This window comes from Excalfactoria chinensis, chromosome 1, assembly GCF_039878825.1.
Source record: "Excalfactoria chinensis isolate bCotChi1 chromosome 1, bCotChi1.hap2, whole genome shotgun sequence".
In the NCBI taxonomy this organism is placed as follows: Eukaryota; Metazoa; Chordata; class Aves; order Galliformes; family Phasianidae; genus Excalfactoria; species Excalfactoria chinensis.
Genome location: NC_092825.1, coordinates 118,138,779 through 118,162,056, shown reverse-complemented (window position 1 = coordinate 118,162,056; position 23,278 = coordinate 118,138,779). Strand labels below are relative to the sequence as shown.

Sequence of the window (23,278 nt, the reverse complement as noted above, 5' to 3'; positions counted from 1 at the left end):
ATTACACAAGATGACACCCAATTCAGCCAGGTCTCTACCCAACATCTGGTGCCCCAGAGCTCCTGCTGATCCAGGTTGGCCCGTACTTCAACTACACTGGAGCTGAGGGCCCTATATTTTAACACTTCATGTGTAGCCAAGCTAGAGGGAAGGAACACATGTCCTCCATGGCTCGTGATATTGGATCTGGACATGGCTTGTAACACAATCACAGGATGGCTGAGATTGGAGATAATCTGGTCTACGGGAACAGATTACAGATACAGCCCAGGACCGTGCCCAGGCTGCTGGATCTCCTGTCATGAAGGTTGCAAGCCAAGGAAGCCTCTCTATATCTTGAACCCACTTCACAACTTTGCAGTCTTAAATCTGCTAGAATCGAACCTTAAAGATGCATATTGCTATAAAGTCCACAGAAGGAAGCTAGGACATCTCAAGCTGAGTCAGAATAGAGCTCTTTGCCTCTGTGAAAACAAGTATTGGTCAGCAATGGATGGCATCCTGAGGGATGTGTCTTATTTCAAAATCTTAAATTTGTGATAATTGTTTTCAATTATGCTCAATTTGTTCCTAATCTGGACTGAAACCAGACCTGAAATGTTGCTAGGTACTTGTAAACTTATATGTAAAGTTTTGCTCTGTTCCACTGCCTGCTTCATCACTATTGCTGCCAGGGTGAGTCCTTAGAGCCAGTGCTGGAAAAAGTGTTAGCAGGATCGTCTCCACTGATGAGCTTTTTCACTCTGATTCCAGTATAGATGTTTTCTGGTTCAATGCATACAGTGAATGAGAAATGAACCACTTGCTATACTGAGTTACTACTACTTCACTTCCCAAAGGATTTATTATTTTTAGTTATTAGGAACTTCTGCAATTGGATCTGTAGAAAAACAGAGATCTGGAAAATGTAACAATGAGAGTCGTCCCGAGGGATAAGGCTGAACTGGCCACATAGACTCCTGTGAGGTCTTGCCACAGTGCAGTAGGTATATGTGTGACTGCAGTAATGAGCTGACGTAGTTTTCATCTGGTTTCTCAGATGTGAAAGAAGCGGAAGTAAGAAGAAATTTAGTTAGTTAGACTGAAGCGAATTTAGAATCAGATCTGCAGCTTTATGTCAGTGTTGTAGGGCCACCTTTTTGTGATGGCATTGGCCTTTGGAGCTAATCCAGGTTCACAGTATCTTGTCCTGGGACAACATATCCAGAGTTTTCTTTGGAGGGAGAGTAAATATTGCCATAGCTGTTTGTAATTGAAAGCACTAGGTGAAAACACTCATGAAGAAACAAGGCTGTCTTCAGCTGCACCAACATACATCCATGATTAATATAGACAGATGTCAATCACTGTAAGCGTCAGATCCATGACTGCTATGTTCTCAGGGCACTGCAGGATGATACTGTACTGTTTTTATTAGCAGGGCCAACTGCTGATGTCAGCAAGCATGAAAGGAACTTAATTGTCCTTCTTTCAAATATATCCACAAGGGTAAGGGCAGTGTTTTTTTTCAATTGGATAGAGGTCAGGAAAATGAAGCTTAGCAGGGATTCATGTTGTTAAGGGTTGATTTCGTTCAAATTTGTAAACAGAGACACTTCACTGTACTAGGGTTTTTGTTGTTGTTGTTTTTTAATGACTGGAAACTGGGTCTGGCCAATTTGATTAACAGGAGACATGATACAACTCATTAGAGCCTATTTTTCTACTTGATTAACTGCAACGTTGATATCCACGCTGCTATCCTGCAAGAGCAAAGAAAAGCGCCTTGATGTTCTTCAGCAGCTGGGCTTGCATCCGGTAGGAAGAGTTCACTGGGAGGTGAAGAATTCATAGCAGTTAATGCACTGAGTTTCATCTTGGCTTTTATTCTGTAGTGTCGTGTTGCTGGAGATTGTTTGAAAAATAAAGCTCCTTGCATCAGTCCAGATTCTTCAGCTAAGTTCTCTGTTGTCCGTGTAGGTGTGGTTTTTGAAATCTATCTAAAGATTTTGCTTGTTAAGAGGGAGGGGTAGTTTAAGACAAGCTTCAACAACAATTTTGACTTGGCTATTGAGAATGGTAGAAAACTTGAAGGTCACTGCCGAATGTGCTTTCATTCTGGTCCTGAAAAGTCAGCCACAGCTCATGGTCACTACTGTTTCCACTCTGTCAGTAAAGTAAATAGGTTTAGTCTGCAGATGGCTTTAATTAATGACTGGAATACTTTTAAAATATCAGGAATATGTGATGTGTGAGAGTGGTGCCTGGCAAGATGCTGTGTTTGCAAATGATTTTCAACTCATAGGTAGTATCATATAGAAAGAAAGGATTTATGCTTTCACCCTTCCGCTCCATGAGCTGAACTGGCTACTAATATACGTAGTGATACAGTTTGGAAGGATAAGCATTAGTATGGAGAGCTGCTCTTTGAATATCCTTTATGTCCCTCACAAAGTGACTGAATGGATTAGGTTAGATATATGTATTAGTATGCTGCTTCTTCATGTGGATAGTAGATTTTTTTGGAGTATATGAGGTCATTTGTCCTTTCTGATGCAAAGCAGCAGCTAGCATGTAAATGAAAAAACCAGGCTTCATGCCATCCTCATCCATAGAAGAAACATAAGACTTAGTGTACTGTATTTGTCTAACAATATTTATTACTGTCATTTTTCTAGGGTGCGAGTGCTTACATTCTAAACTATTTTCTGTACATTCTATGGGCTCTATGTTTTGCTTTCCTGGCAGTCTCCCTGGTCAGGGTGTTTGCTCCCTATGCTTGTGGCTCCGGAATCCCAGAGGTGAGTTTCTCTTTACAGATGAATATCTAAAAACCAAACCAAAGAAAAGATCATTTGCTGCCATTTCTTCTTCCAGAACTGTACTTATGAGTTAGAATAGAACCAAACCTCACGTGCCTTCATTCCTTTGTCTAACCTGTGTTCATGGTAACAGTCAGAACTTTTCATAGTAGAAGATGTTCGATGTTCAAATGCCACTGTGACTTGTTAACCTCTGGCAGTGAAGAAGAACGTATATTGAATTAATGTATAAAGTATTGAATTCAAGTATATTGAATTAAAAATCAGCAGCTCCTTGTCATCAGTTTATAAAGTCCAACTTATAAGAATAAGAGACTATACAGTGTTTTCCTCGGATGAAAGTACTTGGGCTGGTTATAAACAACAGAAATTTTTAGGTTATACTTTAAGCAAGAACAAACTAAAGGGAGAGGATAACAAACCTAAGATTTCCTGAGTAACTGAAGATTTGAGATGCCCTGAAAAGCACCTGGCTGCAAACTGTGTCCTTATATACAATGTCAAGCTGCTATGACAACAGTACAACAGCCAGAATCTCTGATCAGTTTTACTATTTTGCGCATTGAGCTTAAGTCCATAAGTAGTTGTTCAAAGTGACCCCTGCAATTAAAGTAGCGTAACTACTCACAGTTTCTGAAATCAGAGCAGTCTTTCATTAAAAGCGCTATAAAACCATGGAGATTATTACTTAAGAATATGTCCGAAAAAGCTAACAGTTTAAATTTTAGAAGTTATTACATACTGATTTGACTTGCAATGACAACACAACTCCTTATTCTTGTTCCCACTGCTAGAAGTGCTAAAAGTGGCCTGCTGCTAAAAGTGGACATGGCTTTCCAGTCCCCACTGTTATTGTTATTGTGTGGGGAAACACATGTGAAAGTGACACTCAACTGTAGTCTGTTTCCAGGGCTGGTTTCCAAACCTAAATCCCCCTGCAGTCTCTATGTAATGCGTGCACACTGTGCTCTGTGTTAGCCACTTACATGCCAAATTAAGAGGAAATGTGTACAAATAAGATCTTTTGGGCTTTCTAATTTCATAGTACTGGCATGCTTTTGTGTCCTGGCCATTCCAAATGTTTAGAACATTTTATTTCTTGTTTTAACTGGAAATGGCTTGTGATTGTTTATTTGCTTTCCCCTACCTCCCCCGCCACTGCTTTGTTGAAGTTCAGTCTAGTTTAACTCTGATCCTGTAAGCCAAGATGATATGTAAGAGTTTCATGTTTCTACTGATCTCTGTGAGACTCCCTACCGGCTCAGGGGACCACCCATAGTAACAGTAACAGTTCTCCCCTGTTCAGATATCACTGTGGGATAGCTGCCCTACCTTGGATTTCTTTCTCTCCATCGCTGTCTTTTCCCAAGCAGTCTGTGATTTTTAACTCTGCTGAGGTTTTAACTCAGTTTGCAAGCTCAGAGTAGAAAAGGTTTCTTCAGCTCTTCAACATGTTCTTCCTGCTTTCCAGATAAAAACCATCTTGAGTGGGTTCATTATTAGGGGCTACTTGGGCAAGTGGACGCTTTTGATTAAAACAGTCACCTTGGTTCTGGTGGTATCTTCAGGCCTCAGCCTTGGGAAAGAAGGGCCCTTAGTCCATGTGGCCTGTTGCTGCGGAAACTTCTTCAGCAGCCTTTTCTCAAAGTACAGCAAGAATGAAGGAAAGAGAAGAGAGGTGAGGTTGGCTCGAATCATCCTTTATTTCCCTTTCTGGATTCTCAGTGTTTCAAAGGACTCACGCTTTGTACATGAATGTTTGCTTTGTAGGTTCTTTCAGCTGCGGCAGCTGCAGGAGTTTCTGTTGCCTTTGGGGCTCCAATTGGCGGTGTACTTTTTAGCCTGGAAGAGGTGAGAGCTGGCAATTCATTTGTTTCAATAAATATATATCTTCTTTTAATGCCTCTTTCTAAGATTCATCTTTATTTTTCATATACTTACATGCTTATTTTTCTTGTAAAGCAAAAATAAACTTTGATTTTTAGTAATAAGATTTAGCCAGGTATTTTAGCATAATTCAAATAAGAGAAGCTCACTGGCTTTCTGGAAACATGTGAAATGATTCAGTCTGTAAATGCGTCACTGTGCTGAGCTTCCTATGGCTTTAAGGCAACTGCTGCATGGACAGACCTATGAAGCATCTGTCTTACCTTCTTTAAACTTTGAATTTAGATTTGTTGATGTTTCATTGATTGTTGCTCCACATCCAAACCTCAAAATGCCCTTTCTAATGCCTTTGTGAATACGTTCTGGCTAACTTAACATCTGGTGATCCCAGTACAGTCAGATGCAAAGTCACAGAAGAAACAAACTACAGCAGCCTACTGTACTCAGGTGAATAACTAAAGCCAACAACCTCTGACATGCTCAATTAAGTGTTTGCTTGTCTCTGGTTTTAGGTCAGCTATTACTTTCCCCTGAAAACCCTCTGGAGGTCATTTTTCGCTGCTCTTGTGGCTGCCTTCACACTGAGGTCCATCAATCCTTTTGGAAATAGCCGACTGGTCCTTTTTTACGTGGAGTACCATACCCCCTGGTACATGGCTGAGCTCTTCCCCTTCATTCTTCTTGGTGTCTTTGGTGGCCTCTGGGGGACCCTCTTTATCCGCTGCAACATTGCCTGGTGTAGGAGGCGAAAAACCACCAGGCTTGGGAAATACCCAGTCCTAGAAGTTATTGTGATAACAGCTATCACTGCCATCATCGCCTACCCCAACCCATACACCCGGAGGAGCACCAGTGAGCTGATCTCAGAGCTCTTCAATGACTGTGGTGCTCTGGAGTCCTCCCAGCTCTGCGACTACATCAATGACCCAAACATGACTCGGCCAGTGGATGACATTCCTGACAGACCTGCTGGCCCTGGAGTCTACACTGCCATGTGGCAGCTCGCCTTGGCTTTGGTGTTTAAAATCGTCATCACAATATTCACTTTCGGAATGAAGGTAAACTGGGGACTGGTGCAGAGCTCACTGTGGTGCTTCTCATTTAGTACCAAATCTGTCTATATATCCCAAAGTACAAATGGGTTGTAGTCAGCAGCTCAAGTCTGTATTGCATGGTTTGGGTGCCTCTGACTTACCTTCAGGTGTGTGTGGGCTATTGTGATACCTAGTGGTCCATTGGCCTGCCAAAACCTTGCATTCCTGCACCTTTTAGTTAATTTCAGTTTTATTAAGAGAAAATGGTATCTAGAAGGATATTTAAATTGACTGCTGCAAAGGAGCAAATTCAGCTTGATTCCCACTGCAGCTGTCTTTCAGCTCTGTCGGGGATACAGACTGTTAACACTGTTGTTTGTCTTGTTGGATTATTGTCTTAATGTGAGTCAAGCTAACTACGCTCAGGGAACTTATAGATTTCAGTTTACAGATTCACACATTTAAAACCTAACAAAGATATAAAAGTAGGTGAAAACTTCTGTCTTTGAATCCTTTTAAGCACTTTAGCCTGGAAAAAATCAGGAGTGGGAGGACTGATAGATACATAATTTGATTATTCTAGACTCACGGGTTGTTTTTTTCTACCAGTCCTTCTCCTCCCCATAAATGGGCGATGAAAGATCCAAGAACAATTTATCCAAGCTTTCAATATATACAAAACTGACTGTGGAGAGTTCTGCGTGTGTGAGTGCTGCAGCCCATATAAAAAAAATATGTCTGTCTACATCTCCTGTTATCTGAGCATGTAAATCCAGATCCGATTGCAGCAGATGATATGAAGTTATTCTGAGCTTGAACTGAAGAACTATGCTCTAGAAAGCTAGTTTAAATATATATATATATATATATATATATATTGCATTTTATATTTCTTTCGTGATTTCTCCTGATGGGATACCCTTGATAACAAGAGCAACGGAGTGATGCTCACATCAGTCAGAACTGGTGACTAAGTCCAGCTGATTTCTTGAGCATGGAGAATGAGCGGGAGTTTAGGAGTACTTGGATATTAAAGATATCCAAAGGGAATTCAGGGGAAGGACTTGAAAATAGAGGCCCTTCACAACAGACTGTGATTTGTACTGGGGCTAGGAGACAGTTTTTGCTATACTTGGTCATTAGCTGAAACTTCTGTGTTTGGTTCTTTACTTGGCATGTAATTCTTAATTTGATATATTAAAAAATTGTTAGTTTCAACTGATAGCTTCAACTATTCTGAAAAGGAACAGTTAAAATGGCCATATCCAGCAAATTTAGAATGCTCAATTTGACTCTATCAGGAAAATTAACAGTATATTGGGAGAGAGATGGCTCCTGCATCTGGACAATGCCAAGATTGTTGGTTTCACTCTTTAGGAAGCTCAAGGTGTAATTTCAGAATTATGCAACAACATCATAGAAAAATCTTTGTCAAAAAACCACAACCTTGATGCTTGTGGGCCCTTTGCAATTGTTTTTGAGTTCCCTTCTCCAGGAGATTTGTCTCTGATTTGACTTCTAAGAAAAAAAAAAATCACTTAGGTGAATAGAAATGGCCTGTTGTTTTTGTTGTATTCGCTTATTTTTGCTTGGTTTGTTTGTTTGTTTGGTTTGGTTTTAGTATTGTTTGTTTGTTTGTGGTTTTTATTATTTATTTATTTATTTATTTATTTTTAGTGATCTGTGACTTTTCTGTTTAGCAGACATGAAGGAAAAGATTCATTGATCTTCCAGGAAAATTTATAGCAATCTGAGATGAAGAAATATCTGCCTCTGAGCACTCGGCCTCCTTTCCTTAAATTTTTATTCTATTTGACATTTAATTTAAAATCTGGTTTGATTTAGCCCGAAAGGCTAGTAACAAAGCTGTAAAATATTTCATGTGATAGAGATTGAACTCAAGATGTTATTTTCGGTTGAGCTTATTCTTGAGCCCTTGACAGAGACATCAGCGGCTTCTGATGAGGAAGCAATAAAGGAAAAACCAGGAATATCTTGACTTTAAAAACAGACTATGACTCAAAGCCACCATTTAACTGTCAAATTCAGTGTGATGCAGCAGGAAGAGTTCTGAATGGCTTCTAAAATGCATTTGAATTATATAAAGATATTAATATTCATGCAGCCATGCAAAGTCACTGTAGAAACCTATGGGAAAACATGAGGAACGTCACTATAAGCTGCCAAGAAAAGTATGAACTTCTGATCTAGCTTTTAATAAAGACAATGGGCTTTCATATTGCCAAAAATAAATACCTAATTGCTTGGTGTATAATTTCATTACTGATTATTTTTGTCAGTGTTCTCATGCTTCTGTATTTTATTCAAGATTCCTTCAGGTCTTTTCATTCCCAGTATGGCTGTTGGAGCCATGGCTGGCAGGATGGTTGGAATTGGAGTAGAGCAGCTGGCCTATCACCATCATGACTGGATCATCTTCAGGAACTGGTGCAGACCTGGGGCAGACTGTGTCACTCCAGGACTTTATGCTATGGTGGGAGCGGCAGCTTGCTTGGGTACAGTATATGCTGATCATTGTGCATGGGAAACACCAACATTTGGGAACCTATAAATTGCTTAAGCGGGTATTGTATTTGTGTTAGGTTTCATGCTGGTGTTTCTGAATGTAATAGATGTGATGGGCTGAAGCATGGAAGCTTCTTCAAAGGGTCTCCCCACTGGTCAACAAGAGAGAAGGCAACAAGTGGTGTCTACAGGTGTAGACAAGTCAACAAGAGAGACTTGCAGTCACCAGCGTTTACTTGTAATCTGCCAAAAGAGCACAAATGAAGAAACTAAAATAAACTTAGGTTACAGATTTCCAAGGAGAAACGATGGTGGTAATTTGTGTTGCTTGCTTGCTTTTTCCCTTAGATATAGTGAAATTCACTGTAGCTGAAGTAAAGCTACTTCTTGTTTAGATTGTATTCTCTCTCTAGTGCCAGGGAATAAACTTCTCAGGTCTGGCCAAATCTTAAGCTACGCAGAAGTAAAAAATTGGGGTCTTATTATGGCTGTGTGTCAAACTCTGGTCAACTGAGTTGTCTTTTTGTTTTCATTTTGGCTGTAGGCCAACATCTGATTACATTAAATTGCTGGGATTCATTGGATTTTACAGGAATGACCTGTTAACTAGTAATGCTAGGTTACTGAACCGTACCTCACATATTAAATTTCTAGTCATAAATCTAACAGGAATGTTGAAGAATACCATCTGAGTGCATTTTTATCCTACCATGCCTTTCCCTTCTGTATGTGCGTGAGGTCCTTTTGTTATCATCATGGATAGAATCATTAGGTGATGAAATAACAGTGGGAAAGATACACTCAGAGAAGAGCTGGGGACATTTCAGTTTCAGAGTGTCCCGTTAAAGAAATAGGATTGTTTGCGTGATCATTTACTGAGGAACTGAAGGTGGGATTTGCTTGTCTAAAGTTACTGTCTGTATTGTAGACACTGACACCTGAGATGCACTGATACCCTTCACAGTCCATACATTAAAAATGAGATACTGCAAAGTTCAGTCTCATCTGGCAGTAGAAATCAGGTGAATTTATCCTTCAAGGTGACTGTTCTTTCCAGAGGCTATAAAAGCAATCTGGATGACTGCTACAGCAATGCAGACGTGTAACAACAGCTAGGATGAATCTTACTCTCAGCAAGCATAAAGCACTTTCTCTTATCCATAAATGATCTTAATGTTCATAAAAGAAATAACACAAATTTTTTCTGTGATATTCCAGTTCATCCTCTGGCCGACAGTCACTTCCTCTTCAAAAAGTTCAAATCAAGGTGCAGTGCTTTTAGCAGTATGTTGAAACATACAGTGGTGTGGTCAGAACTTATTCTTAAGGCCAGTATTCTGTCTTACTGAGGGAAAGGCTGTAAGAAACAAAGGAAGTATTAAATGATCCTTACAGTGGTATCTCCTCTCAGCTTCTCAGACTCAGTCATTAAGACATTCCTGAGACGAAAGTTATATCCAGATCGTCGTGTTAAATAATCAAAAAACTTAATTTTTGTGTATGTTGTAGAATAAAAACATTGTTTAATGACCTGTTTGCTGATTCCACTCATCTAAAATGTTGTTGTATTGTGAGGACTAAAAATAGCAGATTTATTACGTTTACCTTTTGAACAGAGGCAAAGATACATTACCTAATAATTCAGTGATACATACACACTTGTCTGCAGATACATGATTATTTTTATCCTTTAATGTAAACTGAAAGAGGAAGAAGTTTGCTTATAAAATGAAGAGACTCAATTGAAAAATACAGCTACAACCCTCTGTAGAGCTGCATGCCTAAGTGGCCTAAAACCAAGTTGTCTCAGTTCAAACTGTGTGTTATGCTACTGTAGTGTAGCTTGTAGTGGTCCTACATAGGATTTTGTAACTGTGACATACTTGAGGATAATGCTTCGATTTCTTTTCAGTATGAATGCTATAGGTCACCCAAAGTGAAGGCCAGCTGTCAAAGCTTCCAGAGCTGAAATCCTGCCCGTCTCAACCATGGAACTTTGATGATGCTTGGAGTTATTTTTGAGAGTGAACAGCAGGATTCAGTGTTAGTTTCCCAAGAATCCAGCATAGCTGAAGTTTTTGCATGCCTTCTAGATTGGTAGCTCAGTCCTGTAGCATTAATTCTTTGCTTTTCCAAGTTCACTTCTTTGGTTTGAGCAAGTTTGCTCAATCTTTTTGATGAAAATTGTAGCAGATGAATAATTTCTTTCTTCAGTTAAATAAGCCCCCCAGTACTTCACAAAGTATAAGGGCAAAGTATTCAGCATGAGTAATTTTGTAACTTTTAGACTGCAAGACACAAAAAGATAAATGAGATGCTTAGTAGGTATGCTTAAGGAGAACTGAGGATATGTGACTGCTTTCTTTGTTACCAGGTGGCGTTACTCGAATGACGGTTTCTCTGGTGGTGATTATGTTTGAGCTAACTGGAGGCCTGGAGTATATTGTACCTCTTATGGCTGCAGCTGTCACAAGCAAGTGGGTGGCAGACGCCTTTGGGAAAGAAGGGATCTATGAAGCTCACATTCATCTGAATGGTTACCCGTTTCTAGATGTGAAGGATGAATTTACCCACCGAACTCTGGCAACAGATGTCATGAGACCAAGGCGTGGTGAAGCTCCTCTTTCTGTTCTGACACAGGACAGCATGACTGTGGAGGATGTTGAGACATTAATCAAGGAAACTGACTACAATGGCTTCCCAGTTGTGGTCTCAAAAGACTCAGAGCGACTTATTGGATTTGCACAAAGACGAGAGCTCATTCTGGCAATAAGTGAGTAGAGAGTATCAGTATACAAGTAAATTTGATTTTGATAGCGTGGGACGTTAACTGTGTTATTCACAATTCTGTTAAGTGGAAGAATCTGAAAAGCAGAGTCAGGCTCACAACTATATTTCTTTTTTTTCCCAACATTATGCCCTGCAGAATGCATCCTCAGTTTGAACTAGCATCAGTACCACCATAAAACGACATGTCATACTGTATAGAGATACACTTTCAAGTAAGAAGCCTCAGCTTTCTCTTGCTTGACCAGTTGTGCATCTGCAGTGTGCTGGCTGAGGGAATACACTGGAGAAGTACTCCGATTCCTTCACACAACTGACCTCTTGGATGAAGGCAATAACTATTGAGTCTTGCATAAAATGCTGGTTCACACACAGCTCTCTGCATCACAATCTACTTCCACACCATTTCTTTCTTACACCGTGGATCACCAAGTAATCTCTATAAATGTCTGGTCCTTGTAGAGCAAACAGCAATATGACTTCTAATTGCTCCAAAGCACCTCCAGGAGGATTGCATCCCTCTGTAGGTCCTTGTTGAGCAGGTAGGCAAGTCAGGGGAACTTAGGTGGTCAGTCACCCTCTGAGAATATATGTGTCCATTTAATATGACTTCTGCTTTACAGTGTTTGACTCCGTAAAACTCTTCTTATATTTGGCCAGCTTCTTAGACATTGTACAAAAGGCAGAGTTTTGAACACAATCCAGGTGACCTGTATATTGCATTTTCCCCAGTGTGGAGTTGGAAGAGCAACACAGTTAATGTAAGCTGTGAACTGTGAACCCCTGAACATGAGAGGCCATTTCACATTTGGGAGAATTAATTCACTCTCTAAGACAAGAGCCTTCTTCACAGATTACTTTGTAAAGTCACTGTCAATCATTTGTTTTGCTTCTTCTGCTAATCTGTATCTGTTTTTCTTACCCACTGATTGCAAAAAATCATCTGTTCATCTGTTTCACCTTTAATTTAATTCTCCATCCAGTGAGACTGCACACAAAGTCCACCATTTTTATGATACCACTGAATTTACTCAAAAGTACTACATCATTCACATATCTCTAGAGAGATGTTTGGCTTTCAGGAGTGAAGTCATGGCTTTGGTTAATCACTGTTGTCCAGAGTCATTGCTGCCTTGGGAGCGGCAAAGTGGTAACTAAAGTACTTGTGCCTGTTGTTTTGGGTGCGTGTTCAGGAAGGAAATACCTAGCTGTCAAGGGTTTTTATCAAAGGGTGGAAGTTAATTTTGATTAATGTTACCTCTTACCACAGATCGTATATCAAAGAACTATGCAGCATGTTCACACTTGAAATTAGACGTATGAATCAAAACAAGATGAGACAAAGTTAGCATCATTCCTATAAATTGCAATAAGGCTTGTAATATGTGGGGTGAGAAGGTTGAGAATCATATAATATACTGATATTAGGTTTGAGCCAAAACTGCTCCAGTTCCAGAAATATTACAAGACAAAGATCATTAAAAGGAAAAAAATGCAGCTGGAACATGTTGGAAACCATTACTGTCTACACATTACAAGTCACAGAAGCAGATTTCTGCACTTTGATTGATGGAAATGACCTCCAAGAATATATACATATGCTTTGAGTATGTCTGATTTGCTGTACCTCTCAAGAACAGAAGCAACTTATATTAATCAAAGATAATAATTCCTACCATTTCCAAGAATTTATACAGAGAAGGAAAAAAAGAATAAAAATAAGAAGAAAAGAAGAAAAAATATAGCCCTCTGAGCCAAACACAAGATATGCTAGTTCTGAGGAGAGAGAAGTTGCTTACCATTTGGAAATCTATCTCAAACCTGTAATGATGAGTAAAAATGAGGTAAACACTACCAAGAAAATAAATCACTTCAGTGCTAAGAATTCTTGTAAAGTCATACCTTAAAGTAGAAGGTTTATATTGATCACGTAAGTTCCTAATGTAGTGTAAGCTGCATAGTTCGATCAAAGTATGTATTGAAGATTTTGACTTTTTGAAAAGGTTCAAATACTTGTTGTTGAGAAAAATATATCAGACTCATTTCCTTCTTACACTGTTTTCCATTAAACAGGAGACTTACTTTTCCTGCCCTTTTAAAATGCGAGTAAATAAACTCTACTTAAGGAATTAAGTGTGAAACTACATAATTCACCCTGGATCCCAGAGTTGTGCCAGTCTAGAATAACACACATACATCTCCTAGGTCCATAGGATGCGAATTAGTCTTTTGCTGCCTTTTTACAACACTCAGATTTTCTCAGCTCCCCTCAGAGATCTGCTAGCAGACATACATACAGCTCCAAGATGACTGGAACGCCTCTCCTTCAGGCATGTAGTGGAAGTTTCTGTTGTGATTCTAAGAATAGAGGAAACTACATAAAGTCTTTTGGATTTGTCTGAGACTGAATTAGTGATGTTAATGAATGTAACGAGCCCCATTTTTATTTAGGAAAGCATTATCTCAAACAAGAAGAAGTACGCTTTTGTAAATATATCATTTGCTTCAGACGTATCAAGGAAACAATATCTCAAGGAAATTCAAGTTTTTTCCATGACTTCAGCTTCCAGTACTTCAGAACGTTTAAGTCAAAAGTCCACTGCTTTCCAAATAGGGATACATTGCATTGTTGATATCAAGCCTGTTTTCAAGCCTGGCTCACCTTCTCCCTCTATCTTTCTGTTGCACAGAGAATGCAAGACAGCGTCAAGATGGAGTAGTGAGCAACTCCATTGTGTATTTCACTGAAGATCCTCCGGAACTGCCACCCAATAGTCCCCATCCTCTGAAGCTGCGGCGTATTCTCAACCTGAGCCCTTTCACTGTCACTGACCACACACCGATGGAGACTGTGGTAGATATCTTCCGGAAACTTGGACTCCGACAGTGTCTTGTCACTCGCAGTGGGTAAGTATGGTTCAAGAATCTCAGGAGATTTTCTTTAGCATTAACAGAAACACTCTTTTTCTCATGTAAAGCCAAGTACAGACAATAACTAATTAATCAGTACCTCTGAGACACTCAGTTGAATGATTTTATTCTATTCTGTTGATGAAAAAACTAGGAAAAGTGCATCTGGTATCTCTTCAGGGAAGAAAAAACATCAGACTCACAACCAAAATGGCTTTTACCAGGTGCTCATGCCATTCTCCCAAATTCTTCATTGTATTGCCCTTTAGATATGGTAAAGATAGGTAAATACAAAGTAAGTAAGTTGTGACTCCCACTATAGTTTCTTATTCAGTAAAGGCAAATCTGGCAAGTAGTACTATTTGCAAACGATGTGTCTTTTCTTAGACATCCAGCCGTAATAGATGCTTATGAAGAAATGAAAGTCCATGAAAAACTATTGAAGGAATGTGGGCAAACATGAAATTAGAAGAGTAAAAAGCTGTATAGGGATGCACTAGAAATAACATCCCATGGTTCCAGTGGGGTTTCAGTTATTCTTGGAGCACTGTTCACCACATGATCTGGTGATAAGAAGAAACTTTATGGCAAGATAGCAAAAAGAGAGCCATCGATTTCAAATGCAGAAGATTAAAATTGAATCTTCTGCAAAAACATTTTCTGTTATTATATATATGGTATATAATCTGCCAAGGCATTGTGCTCAGCCATAAATATATAAGGACCATTAATTGGTCTTGATTTGAGGTACTCAGATTTGGAAATTTTTATCTCAGTCTCTAGGACTACATGTGGAATAATTCTAACAATGACAGCTACAAAACTCAGTGCCTCATTGCCTTCAAGGATTGAAAATAAAAGCCCTGGAACACTGAATGTTCGGAAATTTTTTACACTTGCGGCCAGATACTCAATAGGCTTCATATTTCTTAATCGATACAATTCATTTAGGATCACATAAATGAGAAATTATTAATCAAATTGAAAGTTATTATGATGTCACACAGTGAGAATTTCATAAAGTCCACGCTTTAGCATAATTTATGTACTATTAAACTCTATGCATGTCCTTGGTGCCTTGGTTTTGTGCTGCTTATGCTTGCAGCCTGAGTGCAAGGAAATATATTACTTTGTCATGTGAAGTGTCAATAATTTTAGCTCCCCACTGAATCATGTTCCCAACAAAAGGAGATAACAACCCAAAATATTTTAGTTAACAATCACAGTTGAGGTAGTAAAAATACATGAAGTGTGAATGTTTATTATAAGAGATAATCACTGGAAAATGGAGAGTATGTACAGTGTTAGATGGAAGCACTAACAAAATGTCTCTGTAGCTGAATAGGAAAACACAGATGATATATGGACAATCATTGACCTTTCCTTTCCTTTTCTCCTCTAGGAGGCTGCTGGGTATCATAACTAAAAAGGATGTATTACGACATATGGCTCAAATGGCAAACCAGGACCCTGAATCTATCATGTTTAACTAGACTGTTAAAGGAATAAGAAAGTAATCCCAAAGGAATCCCTTCTAGATTAACACAGAGGTGTTCAGTGTTTCTTTTTATTTCAAGGGAAAACGTAATGTGTATGAGGAATGGTCTAATGCGTCTCTGACAGAGGGTGTGGATGCAGGATGGCACTTATTTAATGAGGAAGGCAGTTTAGAAGCTCTGAGCAGCTGCAGACATCAAGCTGTGTTTTCTTAATGAGTTTCCTAACAGCTCAATTGGTGCATTGGTGGGTGTAAGTGATGTGGTGCTGAGAGACAAAGAGCCAGGAGCGCCAGAGGGATGCATCAACATTCAGAGGAACTCAGGAGGCAGGTGTGAAGACTAGCAGACACTGTTTTTGTATAAACTGTTAACAAAGATTTGTGTTCCAAACTAGAGAGTGTGTGAGCAATGTCAGTTGTTCTTATTACTGAAAGCCATGGCTATTTATTTGCTGTTGATTTATACCATTTTCATGAGGAAAAAAGAAAGTCATATTTTAAAGTCAAAGATTTTGTCACTTTCACTTATTTTTGTAAAAGTTAAGTAAATTCAGGACTGAAATGAAAGGAGCAAGAGCATGTTTCAATTCACTTTCAAATATAGTGGCTGCTGCTCCCTGCTTTAGTCCTTTGAATTTTACAGTTTATATATCTATACAGTTTATAGGTATACGGTTCAATATTTCTGTCAATCAGCTTTTCTTTATTAATGTTGAAATGTGACTTATTTCTTAGGAGCATGAGGAAAAACTTCTTTCCTGTGAGGGTAATGGAGCACTGGCACAGCTTGCCCAGAAAGGCTGTGAAGTCTCCTTTCTTTGGAGATATTCAGAACCCACCCGGATGTGATCTTGTGCAATGTACTTGAGCAGGGGGATTGGAATAGGTGATCCTTAGAGGTCCCTCCCAACCTCAGCCATTGTGTGTGTGTGATTTCCTATTTCTCTATGCAATTTTGCGTGCAGATACTGTAATACTTAGTATTATGTGGTTTGCTGTGACAATAGAAAAAAGCATGAAAGCCCGTGAAGGAAATTTAAAAGGCACAAAAGGGAGAATGGTATCCAGCTCTCATTCGTGCTGGTGATAAGGCTTCACCTGTCACTCCTTGCATAAAGAGAAATTGTCGCTTTTCACAGAAATTTGAAGTTCCGCATTGATTCCTGATTCTCCACTTAGTTCCCTTCCTTCATTGGCTTTTCCTGATGCTTGTCTGCACCTGCCGAGGGATTGCTTAAGTTAATTTAACAACCACAGACGCTTATTCTGTAGCATATTTGTTCTTTATTCTATATCTGCCAGTCACAGGACTACAGAATCCCTCCCCACTGCACTGTGGAAGGGATAAGGGATCAAACGGACTGAGGATGCAGTCAACAATAGAAAGGCTTTAATTATTTATCAGCTTGTAGCAAGAAAACATGATTTAACACCCCTACATAGGGGCCTCGGAGCCACTCAGGTAAAAATGTTACATTTTCTTGCTTTGGTCCTGTATGAGATACATGGAGTCAACACTTTCTGTGATAATACACTAGCACTTTAGTCATTACTGATTTCAGTAATAGATGACCAATTTCTACTCTCAGTAACACCTAATCCATGCTGCCCAGTGTTTGGTTTGTGAGCTTGAAGATAATGACTGGATGATAATTTAGATGCTCCATCAGGAGGGCCAAGTCTCTGAACAAACCATTGATTTAGGCAGCTAAAACCTCTACTATTTTGCTCAAAATTATACAGATAACAGAAACTTGAGTCTATTGCACCCAAAAGGTTTTCAAGGACAGAGATGAGAAGAATATGCCAGAAGAACCAGACAAAAGCCATACTATTGAGCCAACTTGAAGGCATGATCGCTGTGTCCCTGAACTGAGACAACTAACCAGGTGCACCCTAAGTTAGATGCCCAAAGTTAGAAATTCCTGTTCTTATCTACAGTGACCCTGCTTCCTTCTGGCTGGCGTCCTACTGCATTCAGACAAAGTATGGCCCAAATTGTTTAAGAAAAAGAAAGGGATAGTTTTAATTTGCTAAGTACGGCACTTAACAATAGTGTTTGCAACAGGCTGACATAAATACATGTAGCTCTGACCAAATCCCATGAATAGTGAAGTGCGTATTTTTTTGGTTAACTGAACAGCTGCAGCATGATGTGTTATTAAAGGCATATTGTTAAACATAAACCATGGGTCTGAGTAACCCTTCTGCAAATAGGAAATGCAACATAATGTTGTCGTTTCTTTTGTTTTTCTATGAAGCAGTCATCAATGAAACTCATAAAAAAGCAACCAAGTCAACCACAAATCTCATGAAAACTGGATTCCATCATCTGACGAGGGTTTTAAAATTCATTCTAAAAATCAGTGATTTCCCAAATGGGGTTTTGTACAAACGTCAAGTTCTGCTCCAAATTACTAGAATCTAAATAGACTAACTTCTGGGGGCAATGTTTTATTCTGAAATTAAAACGGAAAGACTGTGTTTTACTTTTCACTTTTATGGCTCCTAACATTAATGTGTGCTTGATGAACACTTTCTCCATCTCCTTTTATGTATATATGGGAAGTAAGTATGCAGACTCTCCCCACTTCGGACTAGATGATCTTGTAGGTCCCTTCCAACCTTGTCGTTCTATGATTCTGTGATTCACTTACCACTTCTAAATACCTCTTTTGCTCACAAGACAAGAGAAATAAGTGCATTTATTTGCTATTTGAAATGAAACTCTTTGTTTCACATATGTCAAGGAGAAAAAGGAGGTCTTAAAGATCTCTGTGTTAGCCAGGCAAACTTCAGTCCATGCCCCATTAGACTTTATTCCACAGCAGATCTAACTCTGAAGAGCATTCATGAGTAAGTATTTGCTAAGAAAAACGGGGATGGTACATCAATGCTGAAAAAATTGGTTCTTGAGAGAAAGATTTTGCATTAGGTAAGATTAAATTTGTCACAAACGTAAACTCATTTAGATACAGAAAACCCAAGTCTATCTGTTTAAACTCAGTCCATGGCTATGCACAGGCCAATTCTCCATGATACCCAGTGGCCTGATCCACTAAAACAAAGAGCCAGCTCTATGATGTTTTCTCAGCTCACCTTACTGTATATGTTGTATATGAATAGCCTTAAGGGTTTAAGAACAGGATCCATAAAACCATCGTGATGGTTTGTAAGAAACAACAACAGAAAGAACTGCTTTGACTCTAGGACTACCACCCAAACAGAAGACAGGGAAATGGGGGTTCACATCTTTTTAACAAACATACTCCTCTTTAGAGCAGAGACTAAAATCGAGTCATCAGAAACAGCATAGCAATAGCTAACTTCATCTGCTTGGTATTATCAAGGCTGAGTTAAGGCTAGAAAGGCAACAAGGCTTTGAAACAGGAGAGGCTTTGCTCATCAGAAGACTTCCAGAAATGGTATTTGGCTGTACCTCCTGTGAAGTTCCTCCACTATACAGTTTTCATTGCTCATATAGCTTTAGTGTCTGAATGGGGAACATTCTTAATAGAAATTAATGACATGGTTTTCTCAAAAAGAAAAAAAGAGAAAAAGCAATTCTAATGTAACAGTCTTAGGTCATTCCCCATAACAAACCCACCACCGTTATTCACCATTTTCCATCTATATTCCCAAATGTGTCTCAGAAGTCACTGAATAGACTCCAAGAGGTATAGACCTCAGCCTTAAGTATTTGAATTGATACAATTCAAAATCATAGTCACATAGCCTGATGAATCTGAAACTGATATATATTAGTACACAGTGCTTTGCTTATGCAGCCTGTGAAATCCTCACGTTCAAACGGTTGGACTTTGATAATGTCAAACTAAATAAGAGAGCAAAAACCTTTGAATGATGCAAATTCAGTGTTGTACCTTTGTTTTGCATGAACTGTGTTCAGTTATATTCAGCTTCTGATGTGCGCGTGAAGCAACCTGTACCAGAAAGTTTATTATTAAAATGCAGGACATGGATGGCTTTAGCCATATCCTTCGGCTGTCACAGTGACACTAACTATTAATTATGCTTTGATGAAGCAGATAAAGAATGTTTAAGAATTACAGAAGACCCATTGATTCCGTGTTGGAATGACGATACAGTTATGAATATTGTTTTGTTGTTGTATTTTTATTTTATTTTATTATTATGGTAGAAAACAGTATAGATGTTGCACCTTATCAAAAAACATGTTTGGAATCTATTTTTTAAATAAAACTGATGACTTACAGGACTGGGAATGTTGCTTGAATGTATTAATAATTGGAGAATTGTACCTTTTAATGGCTCTGTACAATTTTGATGTTTTCCTTTTCCACCTGTAGAAATAACTGAAGTCTGATGGATAATATAGGATAACTAATTCAGTTTTAGGTTACCCAGCATGAAGTTGAGAGCTAGGAAGTCCAAATTTGGTAGCATAAAACCACCCTTGAAACTTTGTCAGAGGAGAACTTTTGTCTAATAGCAAAGAATATTGGATTCATCTGATTAATGTACTAACTTGTAGATAAATACAAGCAAATAGAAAGGCACTATGGCTTTATTTAAACGAGATAATGATAAATAACTTATCCCAAAAGGTATTTGAGATTTCAAGACCAAGCTCCATGGAACAAATTTGCTAAGACTGACATTTAAGCAATATCCTCATTGAAGATAAATTACCTACTTTAGAAGTTGGTGCTGGAGTATCAAGGCCCACAGCTTGTTCCATGGATTGCTGTAGCCCTAACATGGCCCAAGAAGCCCACACCAAAAAGCTGGGAGGCAACAGGCTTGCAGCAGCTTAAACAAGCAGTAATAGTTTCTTTAGTTTGTAGTTGGTCATGAGGGATTGAGCCCTCGACCTTCCTGTCATCACTTCTGATGGCAGAGGCAGGAAATGGAAGAGAAAATGTTGAGAGGAATGCAGTGCTGCCCTGTTACAGCTGTGCACTACGCACTTGGCCTAGGTGCTCATTTTCACTAAACCAAATGGCTGATTGCCATCTAGGTGCCTTTTTGTTCCTTCAGGAGCCCCCTCCTTCCTATTTATTTGCTGCAAGAAGCATTATTCCCCATGCTGTCCTGCTCCTCTGCTCCAGCTCCAGATGCAATCTCGCTTCCAGTCCCTCCCCACTGTGGTAGCTCAGCCCTCCAGACAATGTCCGACAGACTGCACCCCACACAAAGATGTTGCACCTGTCATTGATGCACGCAGGATTCTGTATTGGTCCCTGTTGGAGGACATGAAAAATCTGGTAGTGTTATTCACAGTGGTATCCAGCACTGAGTTTTCTGATTGGTTTTTGGCTGATATCTTAAAGCAGTACCAAAATGATGAGCTTTTCAGAGAAATAGTTGCTGTATTTGTACAGCTCGATCTACACATATTCGCAGTCTCAAACGGTGAATCCACAAAGAATGCAAATGGGCTGGGAAGTGGTTTGACAATTGTATTCCTGAAACACCGACTGGCTCTTAGGCAGAATTTAACAGGAAATATGGAGCTGTAGCTGCAGATTTAGTCAGCAGCTCTGCATCCCTTCTTTCATCTTGCTTGTATTCTGGGCATAATTAATGTGCTCAGTTTGAGCATATTACAAGCACAGCTTGAGCACAGTTAATGATTTCAACCCATGCTATCTTCAAAATGATCTTCTATAGTCAGGGTCAGAACAATCTCCGTATTCCTATGGATACAGTGTCACCCATCTTCTTCACCTGTGTTTCACTTGAGAACAGATTCTGCAGCCTGAAAAACAATGCTCAGCTCCCTGTGGACATTTGTAAAGCCCCTGCAGTCCATCTCTGCCTTGCACAGCCCTTTAAGCAATGTCTGCTTGGGCTGGCACACATTTGATGATTAAGCAGCCTTAATGCCCCAAGATTCAATAATGGGCGTAGGAAAAATATCCACAAACATAAGAAACATGCAAATTGTTTAGGAAGCAAGACAGTCAACAATTTTAGTTACGGAAGGTAGCTTTTTATTGAACCGAATGGGATGCAGTAAGGCCAAGTGCAGGGTGCTGCACTTGGGTTGGGGCAATCCCAGATATTTATACACACTGGGGGAAGATCTCCTTAACAGCAGCCCTGTGGAGGACTTGGGGGTCCTGCAGGATGAGAAGCTGGTTATGAGCTGGCAAGTGTGCACTTGCAGCCCAGAAGGCCAACTGTATTCTGGGCTGCATTAAAAGAGGGGTGGCCAGCAGGGAGGGGGAGGTGATTGTCTACTCAGCTCTTGTGAAGCCCCATCTGCAGTACTGCATCCTGGCCTCAGTACAGGAAGGACATGGAGCTCTTGGAGTGGATCCAGAGGAGGGCCACTAAGATGATCAGAGGGCTGGAGCACCTCTCCTACGAGGAAAGGTTGGGGGAGCTGGGCTTGTTTAGCTTGGAGAAGAGAAGGCTCTGGGGAGACCTCAATGTGGCCTTCCAGTACTTGAAGGGAGTGTATAAAACAGGAAGGGGAATGGCTGTTCATGAGCGTGGATAGTGATAGGACAAGGGGGAATGGTTTTAAACTGAGACAAGAGACATTTAGGTTAGATATGAGGAGGAAGGTGTTTTTCACACAGAAGGTGGTGACACACTGGAACAGGTTGCCCAAGGAGGTTGTGGATGCCCCATCCCTAGAGGCATTCAAGGCCAGGCTGGATGTGGCTCTGGGCAGCCTGGGCTGGTGGTTGGTGACCCTGCACATAGCAGGGGGTTGAAACTAGATGATCACTGTGGTCCTTTTCAACCCAGGCTATTCTATGATTCTATGATTCTTTGTTGTCTCAAAGTTAAGTCCACAATGGTGTTTCTCAGAAGTACTATCCCCCTGTGCTACACTTGCTAGCTGCATCACTAGGAAGGAGTAATAAGGAAAATAAAGCTAAATCATAGGTATTTCTATCCACCTATGTTATAGTTTTATAGTAAAACACAATTTTTTCACCTCTGTCTTTGAAGTAAGATCTTTCTTTTAACAGTTGTTAGTGAAGAGTGTGACAGTGCTGTACAGCTTGATATGGCATGCCTCTAGGCTGGACCATCAAACACTGAGCATGTTGCCTTTGATAAAGGCAGTAGAAAGGAGTGCCTGGGATAACTCTGCCATGAAAAAAGGCAATTTCAAATAATTAAAGTGACATGGATAGAGAAAAACTTAACGCTATCAATCATCTCTTTTCTTTTAAAGTTTGCCACCGGGTACCATGGAAATATATTTTCACATTATGAAGCCCTAAGATTTATAAACTATGCTGAATTTGACATCATTGTTACAAAATTCGCATTTTGTCTGTGACAAATTTCCCTCACCTAACATCCATATTAAATCACCATGAGACATCCACATCTCTGAATAAATTAGAGGGGATGGATAGCCAGATTCTTGATGTCTTCCTGCCTGCTTAAAGAAACCTCTAAGCTCTGCTGTGCTTCGCAGATGAGAGAGAGGACATCATAAATTCTACCAAACCTAATCACAATTCCAGTCAGCACTAAGTTCATGAAAGCCAAAGTACAAGAAGTGTCATCTCCAGACCTTACCTTTTTCACAGCGGACTCATGATCAGAGATTCCTGTGTTCTGGTAGGGCTGGGATGCAGTTAGCATCTTAGGTAAATGTGCTGATCCCCGTCAAACTGGCTCTTCTGGGTACTGAGTGGCAGCTGACCTCCTTAGGCCAGCACAGCTCACCCTTTTCTAACTAACTGCTACTCTGATTGGGTTTTTGCCAAGTTAGGAGCAGCTCTGTCCTATAAGCATCTGCAGACTTCTTCTCAAGATGTCTCAGATGATGGATGCTCTGAGTGACTCTGAGATGTAGACTCTATATCATGATTTATTTT

At 39.7% G+C, this 23,278-nt stretch overlaps 1 protein-coding gene across 1 annotated transcript in view; it reads left to right on the top strand.

Moving 5' to 3' along the window:
- The window catches only part of CLCN4 (chloride voltage-gated channel 4), a 35,922-nt gene extending 16,239 nt beyond the window's left edge, over positions 1–19,683 (top strand). The window contains exons 5-12 of the mRNA XM_072332134.1: positions 2,658–2,780; positions 4,273–4,479; positions 4,572–4,652; positions 5,201–5,746; positions 8,052–8,238; positions 10,623–11,021; positions 13,726–13,942; positions 15,348–19,683. Coding sequence (XP_072188235.1) covers positions 2,658–2,780; positions 4,273–4,479; positions 4,572–4,652; positions 5,201–5,746; positions 8,052–8,238; positions 10,623–11,021; positions 13,726–13,942; positions 15,348–15,438 — 1,851 coding nt within the window. The 3' untranslated portion in view covers positions 15,439–19,683. The remainder of the gene's footprint in view (positions 1–2,657; positions 2,781–4,272; positions 4,480–4,571; positions 4,653–5,200; positions 5,747–8,051; positions 8,239–10,622; positions 11,022–13,725; positions 13,943–15,347) is intronic.
- The last annotated feature ends 3,595 nt before the right edge of the window (positions 19,684–23,278 follow it).